Below are 12,183 nucleotides of genomic sequence, written 5' to 3' on the forward strand. Positions count from 1 at the left end.
TGTGTCTTAACTGGTCTGATTTTTTGTTCTCTTTGTATTAGAACAAGTAATAACATTTACAAGATACTTAGGCATAAGAATGCACTTGTACCAAAGTAATACCTTCCTATTCTGTTCCCAAGTATTTACTTATTATACTTACTCTATGAACCTTACTTCTTAATAAAGAGTGATATTATCTTCCATTTGAATTGCTTAAAGAATAATGGGTTGACACTTTCTCCACTTGCTAATACATTTTAAACACTTAATATGAATCCATTTTAAGTGTTGAATTTCCATGTACAGATCCTATTAAGGTTCACTGAATTTTAGCATTTTTCTGTAATACATTTTCAAGTGTACAAAACATCTGTACAAAACAGCTGCATATATGGCTGAAGGATCAATTCACTATTCCTAAAATGTGAACACTGTATGATATCTGATCAGAATGCAGGGTGGCTAGTTAATCATTGCCAAAAAAAGAGGACAAAAGTGGACACCAACTTCATAAAATTTGCATATGGTAATTTATAGAATAGTCACAAATTTAGAAATATTTAACTATAATTTAAATAGAACTGGGATGTATCTTACTCTCTCACCATAGTGGGGGAGACACCAGGTGACTTGCATGTCTGCTTAGTCTGCTGACCAGGTGCTGCTGTTAACAAGCAACTTCAAGGTTGCTGCTGTCCCTTTTAATGATTCATTACATTTAAACTTAAACCAGCCTTGCACTGGACAGCCTTCAATCAGAGGAGCCCTTCAAATAGAAGGGCTGGCCTCTGTAAAGTAGGACTTATGGCTAAACGATCAGAATGTGTGCATATTTGCTTCTTTGCAGTTCTTAAATGGAAGATTCTTCAAGTGTGGTTTGGTTATATATGAGTAACAGAAAGATGCTAACTATGTGGCATAAGCATCCTTGGATAATAGATAAATAAAAGTTAGATTTTCTGTATAGAGCATGTAAATCCAAAAGCATATGAATTCCACTTCTTTTCTATCACCTATGTTATGGCTGGGCTATGGGAAGGGAGTTTAAGTGCAGCCCAGTGTGAACAGTGGTAGCAGTGATTGCTGGGCACTAGGCTTCTGGGCAATGGGGAGTCATATCACCACAGGCTGCAGTGTCAGTGACACTGCACATGGCTGATTTTAGTTATTTATTTAAGACATTTTTATACTGCGTAATCATCAATATTTCTGAGTGGTGTACATAAAATAAACCATAAACAAATAAAACAATAAAAATTCATCATAAAACCAGACACTACCCTAAGGATGTGAGGATAGGCTCATGTGGCTGATGGGCATGGTTTCTGCTGAGGGTCCCAGGGATCCAGCAGTGAGGGAACATTCCACCCTAGAAAGAATGGCTGGATGCAATTTACGCAAAGGATAACTGGCCTATATCACTGTCATGGAAGGCTAAGAGGACACACTAGTCAGGAATCTAGACAAGACCTTGACTGTCTCTCTTAAACAAGAACCTACAGGAAACTGACTCTACCAAGATAAAACTAAGTCCACTGCCATCTAGTGACTAAACTGTATAATGACACTATACGCAAATGCATACAGACACCTGTCCACTGGTTAGGGGTAATGAGATAGGTGGGATTGCTATCATGCACTGCAGAGGTGAGGCTTGCCTAGCAGGCCTGGTGGGAAAGGAGTAGTCAATGGATGCCCTCTGCACTGGCAGCCAGGGGAAGCTTCCTATAAACTGGAGTAAGGGTATAGCCATGGTAGATGGCTCTCTTGGGATTTAGGCAGGGGATCATTTGGTTGCTGTTGAGTCCAGAGGCCTAGGACTCTTAGAGATAAGAACTTGGACTAAGGGTGTGGTTGTTGAATGTAGAGATTTCTTTCAGAGTATCTTCTTCGCTCAAAGTTAAATACAGACTGGTGTTGGTCCTTGCAGAATTCCAGAGGTCCTGTGGTTGACCAGCCTATGCCTAGCCCAGGGCATTCTGGAATCCTATTCTGGATTGAGGAATGGCTCTGCAATTGATATTACAGTTGTGTCTATGAGTAGGGACTACTGTAAGCAGGGGGTGCTTGAGCAGGCCCATGGCACTCAAGAATGCCAAGAGGTAGAAAAGGGGGGTTGGCTAATGGACTCATTCTAGGGGCCAGGGAGGCCATGGTAAGGGATAGGCAGCCCAAGCTTGGGAGTTTTACTCCCTTTAATGGTTATTTATTTACTTATTATCTTGTTTATAAGGGGGCCACTGCACTGCAAAGTCTCCTCTTGGTGAGATCCTTTCCACCCACAACTTAATTACCCAGAAACATCTATTTGTTTAAATTAGCATATGCAAATATCATGCAAATACATGCCCTGTTCCCAGAGTGCTTTAAGTACCTAATGACACCCTCTACAGGGAAGGTGTAGGAGGAAGGGTGAGAGGGTAGAGAAACCTCTGCTTCCCACTATTCCTAGTGTAGCTGCTGCCTCAGTTTATTCAAATGAACCTTAAATACTTACTAAGAATTTTAACTAATTTCCTTACAAAAGAAATTCTACTTCTCACACATCTGAAGTCCCATTTTTAAGAGAATAGAAGGTGGCAACAGATTATATCTTCATAATTGTTACTACACTCTTATATGCAATTCTGTTTGGTTTTCCATACATACTGCCAAAAAGATTTTTTCATTCTATGGCTTCTTTCAGTTATGTCTTCCATCTGTTTCCCTTTCTTTATTCTTTCATCATTCTGGTTTCCAGCTTCCCCTTTTGGCTTGGGATGTTTTTTACATAGACATATTTTTTTCCAAAAAATTATCTCTGCTAGTTTAGACCAAGAACCCAGGTAGTCCAGCACTTTTCACCTGGCACTGGACAAACAAATGTCCTTGGAAGTTCACAAATCAGACACAATGGGGATAGCTAATGTCCAGTTATTTTTCAACAGCATATGCTAAACAGAACTGGATTACACCAGAATATGGAGGATCATTTATATATATATATATAATGATGAATCATCACTGATTATTTATTTATTTATTTAAAATATTTCTATCCCACCCTTCTACCCTACAATAGGGCACTCAAGGCGGCTACAATAAAAATGAATACATACATATTAAAATGCACAATAATAACACAAAACATTACAGTAGATTAAAATGCATAAAATACTATTAAAATACAGAAAATGCATTCTGCACATACGTGCATAAAATGCAATTATGCATACGCATACAAATGTGCATGTATATATGTGCATGCACATATAAAAAAGACTAAAAGAACTGAAGTTTTAAAAATGAAGAATAAAAAGCTTAAAACAGTTTCAGTTTAGATTAGATACCTCCTTCATAAATGTGTTGTCCATTTAAAAAAAACATTTAAATTAGTGGCCATCACAACTTCTTGGGAAAAAATGTGATTACATGTTATTCATGTATTGGAGCAATAAGTCCTTAATGTACTATTAATCAGTTTCATTGGATGTTTTTGATTAGTGAGACGTTAAACACTGAATTATCTTTATTCACTTTTCCCATACCACTCATTTTTTTAAAAAAAATCTCCATCATGTTGTATCCTTTTTGTCATTTTTCCTCTATAAAATAAAAATCCCCAGCTTCCTAATCCTTTTAAATACATCCCTCTGATCTGATGCTCCATCCCTCTGATCTATTCCCTATTCTATATGATGCATTTGTTTTAAATTAGGGATAGGGGAGAACTGAATTCAATTTAGTTTGCATTTAAAAGCCAAATCTATCAAATTTGTACTTTCCAAAACAGTATGAGAACTGAAACAGAGCCATCCTAAAAAAAATAGCATGTATCCAAATATTCTACATTTACAAAAATGCATATACTAGAGAAACGTGTGCACAAAAATGAATATATTAGTGAAAATAACATATAAAATGCATTGTATTTGAAGAGATTGCTTGCAAAAATGTGTATGAGAGTCAAAAATGGATACAAAACTGTTACAAGAAATTCACAATGAAATGCTGAAGAATGTTCATGAGCATTTTTAAAATAAAAAATTCCAAAATTGCTGCAGGAATGTGGAGAACTGAGTTTAAGACTGGAAAAATGTGAAACTGAGAGAACAGAAATTGATAGATCCATCCATCCCTATTTTAAAAAGCACAAATCCCAATACAGATCTTTGGGGAACATTCTACTCACTTCTTCGAATGCAACCTTTACCTGCTCAGCCCTATCCATGTGCTTGTTGACATTGTCAAAAAAATATAAAACGTTAATGAGGCAAGATCTCCCTTTACAGAAGCCATGCTGATTCTTTCTCTGTACTGCTTCAGGACTAGTGTGATTGCTCTGACCCATTACCTGGATCCCGCACCTTAGATTCAGCTCAGAGATCTGACACAGTGGACATTCCTGGAGCAGCCATGAAATGGCTGCTCAGCATATCGGAAATTACACCCATCTGGACATCTCTGGTGTTTTACTTCACAATTTTACTTTGGTGAACAACAGATTGGCCACAGGCTTACATATCTACAATTCAATTGTGCTTTTGTTTGAGAGCTTTCTGTCAGTGAGACAGGGGAACATATTCTTAGCCACATACAGTATTTGGACACTGTCTATCTGAGCAGCTGCAATTTTATGTTGCAGCATCTTCATTTCTACAGAGATGATTACTTCCTCAGCAAGATAAAGGATTCTGATATTTTAGTTGTAAGATGGAATATTTCCTTTTCTGATAGATAACCACATTTAAAATTTTGTAGGATGGTTCTACCACTCCCACTCCTGCTTAACTTCTGCATGGGATAAGTGTTCCTGAAGCATTTGAAGAAAGGACAACCAAGCTCTCTTTCTGCCCCTCCTGGGTTTTTGTTCTGATGCTCAGGCCAATTCTAATTATAGAGAGTATGCTGTCACAACATAGGCGCCACTAGTCATCTGTGTTTGGAGAATCTCTCCTGCCCTCTAGAGGAACATAGGATCAACCACTTAGTTGCCTGCTTTTCTGCTGCATATTTTTTTCTTTTCCTGCATCAAATAGTTCATGCTATGTGATTATAGTCCTTGCTTTTCCAAACTAACCATTTGTTAAGCATTATTAAAGCCCTCAGTTTTAATTTTCTGTCATTATTGCAGTAATATCTGTACATTACTTTCCAAGTATTCTAAATATACAATACAGCTCATGGAAAAGTCAAGGACAACAAATTGTTTTATATAGAAGGTTTATATACTCTCTCTCTCTCTCTCTCTCTCTCTCTCTCTCTCTCTCTCTCTCACACACACACACACACACACACACACACACACACACACACACACACACACACACACACACACACACACACACACACACACACAAAATACCAAGGCTGCAAGATTCTTGTCATAAAAGATCCAATTTTGCAATTATGGTGTCCTTGAAAATCTCATGGCAAGGTGGAATTCAAGGACACAGTTGCTTGTTCTTAACAATTAAATATCATTTGACATCAGCATAGTGAGCATTTTTGTCAGCGAATGAACATTGTATAAATCTTTTAAAATGTGCTGACTACAGATTTTGTTGATGTATAACGTTAGCTTTGTAATTCTGTAGTACCAAGCATATCAACTATCACCACAGTAACCTTTGTCCACACTGTCTTCAATTTAGATGGATTGTGTGCCCTTAATTTAACAATACATCCTGTTGATTTTGTGTTACAGTGAGTGGACATCCAGTGTTAAAAGCAGCTGATATTCGAGTTGCCGGAGCTTTAGTAGCTGCATCAATACGAGAAAGGAAGAGGAAAGAACGTGAAGCTAACCAATCTGCTTTATCAGGGGACAGTGATTAACACAGGATGCAGTTCACACCTAGTTGAAGTAAATGGCATCATCCAATTAATTATAATGATACCAGATTGAAAACTAGCTTCATTTTCCTCTCAGTATACGAAAAGCATCTCATTTTTAAATCGTCAGATATAGAAAGAAGATAACAGAAACATCGCTCTTGAGTCCATACCATAGACAATATTTCTGTATGGATAGAAACAATTTCAGTAGGATTTAGAAACCAAATTTGTAAAAAAAACATCCCATGCTTATTTGTTTGGATCATTGCTGAAAGAACAGATACTATTCTTTTGTTTTTGTCTTTCTGTATGGGAATGTCTTCCACCAAATAAAGGTGTCAGTGTTTTGCTCATTAAACTTTACAGCATTTGTGGTGACTTTTGGTCTCCGAACTGTTCTGTGTGCTTTTTAAAACAAACTTGTATTAAGTTCTATAATATATTCCTCAAATCTGTAAAAAGATGCTGTAAGGTTAGTAAAAAGAAGCCTTTACCTTTCAATAGTCACTTTTCTATAAATAAATTGGCACTTGATCCTCATCAAAGAGCAAGAAATATTGGTTATGCTCTCTAAGTGTCCACTGTAGTTTTTTTGAGCCAACTACCTGATGGAAGTCATCACTTATATGTAAATGAACTGTCAATGGTTTGCCGCTGTTGGCAATCACTGGACTGTGAAGGGTATGTCTTAATAAGAACCAAAGCTCTTCACAGACTTTGATTTACTGGAAATAAAATAGAAAAGTCCTCTGGGATTACGAAGGACACTTGTTTCAGATAAAATGTCTAGACAGTAGCAATATATCTGGGGCTTTTATTATAGCAAAACTGCAAATTAGAATGGAGTGCAGATAAAGTTCCTGTGACCCAACCGAGTTCAAAAACACTGCTTCTAGCTGATCTTTTTTCAATGCCTAAACTCATATTAAGTTCATGAGCATTCCCCTCCAAATACAAAAATAAAACAAAGCAAAGGGTATTTCCAGACAACCTGGTTATTGAGCATTCATTCCGATTTGATTGCAGGGAGGTTAGACGATGTTGGCTATTTAGCGAGCCTTTATCCTGATTTGTGGGAAGGCTAGACAATGTTTGTCGAGCAAGTGCTCTTCCACACTTTCCAGTCCATATCCCCTTCACTTTTATTTTCGCAAGAAGTCTGTTCTTTAGGGGAAGTGGGTTTGTTGTACAAGACCCCCAACCAACTTTAATTGCACAACCTGAATTTGCTGGTATGTTAATCCCACATGAAAATAACATTGTGGAAGCCTCCAAAATTGCATTTCATCAATATTTTTCCTGTTCAGTACTAAAAATGAGATTGTCTCAACATAAAAGTGCCATAGGACATGAGTTTAAAGTGTCTTCCAGTGCAAGACCTTCTCCTTTCAAAATCTGAAGTTTACTAATCCCTCCACATTTTTCTACAAATACTTATGTCCAATCGTTTTTAGTAAATAAAAAATGAGGTGCCAGTACTCATATCTTGATAAAAGTGTCGTGGGTGCCAGTACAAAATGTCTGCCATGGCCAGAAAGAAAAATGGTGCTGGTACTCCATACCAGTGAGTACTGTCACAAAAAAAGCCCTGAAATCATACTGAATCAAATTCCATTGATGCAAATGTATCTGCCTTAGCTAAGCTCTTTAATGGAAAACGCCAGCAAAGTATTTTAGAGTTAAATTATTGCCCAGTTAAAATGATCTTATCGGGATTAACCTGGTCATTCAAAAACTGATGATGTGATCTACTCATTTTTTTTTTTAAATCCAGAGATAGGATCAGAGGCTGCATTATAGAGCATTGGGTCATTTAACCCAGAACTATCTGCTATGACTGGTAGTGACTCTTCCAGGTTTCTGACAGAAGTCTAATGCAGCCCTGCTGAAATCCTTGTAAGTGGAGATGTGGAGAATTCGCCCTAGGAGTGTCTATGTGCAAAGCATATGCTTGTGCCACTATGCTTCAATCCCTCTCCCCGTATCCTTCACCCACCAGGATGTACTCTTGCTGTACATTCATGAGAAATACTGGATCCTCTCCGCAGTTAGCAAGTGAGTTCTGCTACAGAACATTTTGGAAATAATAGAAAACACTGTAGTGAGTATTATTATAATTGCACCACTTTTTAACCCAATAATTGTGTGAAAGCAAACATAGTAGGGTTTTCTTCCATGTGGTTGCTTCATCACACATGGTTTAAACTGTGTTTCATAGTCTGGAATGCTTCCCCACATTTTCCTTGGTTTGAATGGTTTTATGCATTAATATTCTCATGGCTAGTAATTTAGACAAGGAATGGTATTTTATCAAGCTATAGATTTTCATGGCTCGAGTTGTCCCTTTAGGTGACATAAGGTGATTGACAGGTGGCACCTTTCAAAGTGGCCTGTGGGGGAGGGGGTAGAGCCCATTCCTTCCACACTCCTGTTTTGTCTTTCCATGTTTTTTGTTCATGGTTTTCAGATTTCATAGTTCCAAGTGATTTGATTTAAGTATTTGAATATTTACAGAATTTTTTAAAAAATAGACTTTATACTACATACTTTCATTTTTCATGAAGTACTTTTTAACTAAGAAGCCAGCTAAAGATCACCCCCACAGTGAGTGGCTCAGAGGTTACGTGCCCTGCTACCTGTGCAGCCGTGGGCAAGCTGCATAGTCCCAAGGAGCCCTGTTGCCCCCCAGCTAGCAGTTGCAGACAAGGAAGGGGCTGGCTTGTGCAGCTATGGCAAGCTGAGCAGGCCCTAGCCAGCTGGGGAGGACTAGCCTCAGAGGGAGGCAATGGTAAACCCCCTCTGAATACCGCTTACCATGAAAACCCTATTCATAGGGTAGCCATAAGTCGGGATCGACTTGAAGGCAGTCCCAGTCTCTCGTATCTTTGAAGTTATGCATATATGTACAAACATACACATGGGATCACCTCATCTCTTATGTGCCCATTTGACTGCTTCAATCTGTGGAACTGGCACTGTTGCAGGTGCCACACAATACCGGTTTGGCACTTGTAAGAAATTGGTCTTTTTGTATGGCAACACCTATGCTTTGGAACTCCCTTCCTGTTGACATCAGGCAGGTGCCTTCACTGTACTCTTTTCAGCACCTGCTTAAAACGTTTCTTTTTAGGCAAGATTTTCCAGACACATAGATGTTGATGTGTTTTAATCTCTTTTTAGTCTACTGTTAATTTTAATTATCTTTGAAATGTTTTTAATTACTTGTTTTTAAATATTTTTATCCTGAATCGTTGGAGTGATGGATTTTTTCCAATTTCTGGTTATAGTCAATCTGGCTGCCATTAGAAGGTGTATGATCATTTCTCTATAATCAAATATGATAGGATCTTTAAGACAGCAACAACAACAACAAAAAAGATTAGAGGATCCATAGAAAGATCATACCCAGTCATATCTTCTATCTGGATGACAATCTCTTCCCAAAATGTTTTGATTTTAGGGCAGTACTGTAGAATATGGAGCAATCCTGCATATGAAGATAGCTCTGACACATGGGCTATATTCACTATTTGGAATAAATTTAGAACCAAATTAAGTCTGCATTTATCCCCATTAACAGCCTTGATCTATAATGAAGAAATGTATGACTGTCATGCTTCAGGGAATATTGATTTATAGGGGGGAAATGACTTAATTGAGTTAAAAACTGGTATCTGGATGTTGTGGTAAATTTATATATTTATAATATATCACTGTGCATGTCTACTGAGAATTCTTTGTTGAATGTTGTAAGTGGTTATAGGATTTCAGTCTTGCAGAGCAATCCAACTCAGGGGAAGCTGGTATAAGTGCTGCTGGTGCAAGAGAAGCTGATGTAAAGTTCCGCCACATCCAGTTGCCATTCAAGAGCTTCTGGGCTGGCTGAGTGTGGGCTCAGCTGGGAGCTGAGAGATGAGAAAGGGACCATAAAGTAAAAGCTTGCTCTCCCAAATACCCCTACAGGGGAGTAAACCTTCTCCATTGACTTCCATTGTATTTATTTTCTTAGTCCGACCTTTTCCCAGCATAACTTTTGCCTGAACTGGGACCTGCAGGAGCACTCCGAACACAAGTTGGATGTGGCCTAAATCCCACACTTCAGTCTGTCCCCTAAAACATCCCCAATATGTCCCCAGACATCCCTGTTTTGGGACTTACACTTAGACTGATCTCGGCTGAGCTGGTTTCACTTATATTGGTCTTTGCTGAGCTGCCTGAGCCAGGACCCAGCTGACTCAGCTGGAGATCCATTACATCCAACTCCCCTCAGCCTGGCATAAATGTGAGTTAGATTGCAACCTTGGCGATTATTGTATTCATTGGGTTGGATTCAAAGTTGACTTCTAGGTGCTGGGAGCTGTGGAGGAGGAAGAATTGCAAATATCATCTCTCCCCCTCCACAAGTGGGATCCCTCTACTGGATCAAGAGTCTTCCATGGAAAGAAGGAGACTGTCCATCTGTGGACGGTAATGTCTGGATCCATCCCACTGGTTTGATCTCATCTTGTGGTTTTGCGTGAATATGTTCCTATATACATGAAAATCTACTAAGCCATTTACTGGATAATTTCAGTTATGTACAATAGGAGCTTTTTCAACACTTTCCTCCCTCACAGGTGTGCAAGCAGTACTATTTATCACAAAACATTTTTAGCCAGAAGATTCCCCTCCCCCAAAGCTAAATTTAAAAAGAACAATCCATTAGCCCACCACCACCCACCCAATGAAAGACAGGAAAATATTAAAATGAAAACATTTTCAATATGTTATATTTGGAAACCAGTGCAAACACTATTATCACTATGAATTAACTTTTAACACAGTGAGAACAGAAACATCAGTACCTTCATAAACAAAGAATCATAAAATGCACCAATGCATGGAAGGAGAGGGAATATATAAAGTGAAAAATTTCACTCCATTGCAAGAGAACAAGTAACTGGATGGAATAGTACAACTAGGGAATAATAATACTGTATAAATTATAAATCTAACCATGGTTATCTGCCTTCAGGGCTATTGCTAGGTACATAAAAGACTCAGGGCACAGGCCAAGGACACATACTTGCATTGGTTAATATATATGCATATATGCAAATTTAGACCTCTGAGCAAATTAAGATGGTGCGTAGCTGGAATCTCAATGAACTTTGCAGTATGCCCAGAAGCCCTGTAAACAAAGTTTTTAAAAAGGGGAAATAGGTCCAGCAAAAAGTCCAACCCTTAGACCTCCAGGGCCATCCCCTAACAATGCCCTATATCTTGTAGCTCTTTAGCACTCATTTAAGAAATGAGCACATTTCCCATATGGTAAGTTAGTTGCCTGTAATCAACCCATTATGTTACTTCCATTACTTAAAACATTTTAATGAGTGCACAGATTGAAAGGATATGGATAGAGTAATCCTATAGCTGAATTAAACAGCCATGAGATTGGCTGTATACTATAGTCACCATGGATTTTTCACATTCTGCAATACCCCCCATTGCCATTCTGCTGCTTCCCATAAGCTCATTTCAAAACAAAACCTTACAAAACTGATAGTCCTGAACTCAGAAACGCTTGCTTAACACCCTCTAAGTTTTCATAGTGATACATAAAACAGTCAGAGAGAATCCAGAGTTCAATGTCTAAAACAAGAGGGAAAAAATCCAGAGCCCTGTTGGACTTTTTTCCCTCTCGGTGATCTAATAATTTGTTGAAATTAATTAAAAAATCTACCTATAACCTTAATTTTTTAAAAATGAACGCTAAGAGTCTGGAGATTAAGGTGACTCACCCAGACACCTGGAGAGGACCCCAAAACACCGGAGTCTCTGGGCAAAAACCAGACACCTGGCAACCCTATATCCCACCCAAATTTAACCCCAAGCTGTCCATGGCCACATCCACACCAGACCTTTATTTCACTTGAGACAGTCATGGCTTCCCCCAAAGAATCCTATGAAGTGTAGTTTGTGAAGGGTGCTGAGAGTTGCTATGAGACGTCCTATTCCTCTCACAGAGATACAATCTCCAGAAAAGGGCAGGACTGTTAAACCACTATGGCCACTGGAGCTCTGTCATGGGAACAGGAGTCTTCTAACAACTCTCAGAACCCTTCACAAACTACACTTCCCAGGATTCTTTGGGGGAAGCCATGACTGTCTCAAGTGAAATCAATGCCTGGCATGGGTGTGGTCCCCTGATTAGCCAAGCCAAACAGTTGTGAGTCTGGCTTTTAGAACACTGATGGTTGGTTCTTACTGAGCATGCCCAACATAATAATGTTAAATTTCTTAAATTAATTAAAAATCAGCCAGGAATTTTTTTAACTTTTAAACTGCAGAAGATAAAGGTCAGAGTATGGGCCAAGGTCAGTAATAGGATTCCAGGTACTCTGT

General features: G+C 38.5%; 1 protein-coding gene across 6 annotated transcripts in view; it reads left to right on the forward strand.

Moving 5' to 3' along the window:
• The window catches only part of IQCM (IQ motif containing M), a 122,302-nt gene extending 116,140 nt beyond the window's left edge, over positions 1 to 6,162 (forward strand). For all 6 annotated transcript variants that reach the window (XM_061584684.1, XM_061584686.1, XM_061584685.1 and 3 more), the window contains one exon: positions 5,669 to 6,162. In XM_061584684.1, coding sequence (XP_061440668.1) covers positions 5,669 to 5,799 — 131 coding nt within the window. In that variant the 3' untranslated portion in view covers positions 5,800 to 6,162. The remainder of the gene's footprint in view (positions 1 to 5,668) is intronic.
• Positions 6,163 to 12,183: the final 6,021 nt, after the last annotated feature.

The sequence above is a fragment of the Rhineura floridana genome, chromosome 9 (assembly GCF_030035675.1).
Source record: "Rhineura floridana isolate rRhiFlo1 chromosome 9, rRhiFlo1.hap2, whole genome shotgun sequence".
NCBI lineage: Eukaryota > Metazoa > Chordata > Lepidosauria > Squamata > Rhineuridae > Rhineura > Rhineura floridana.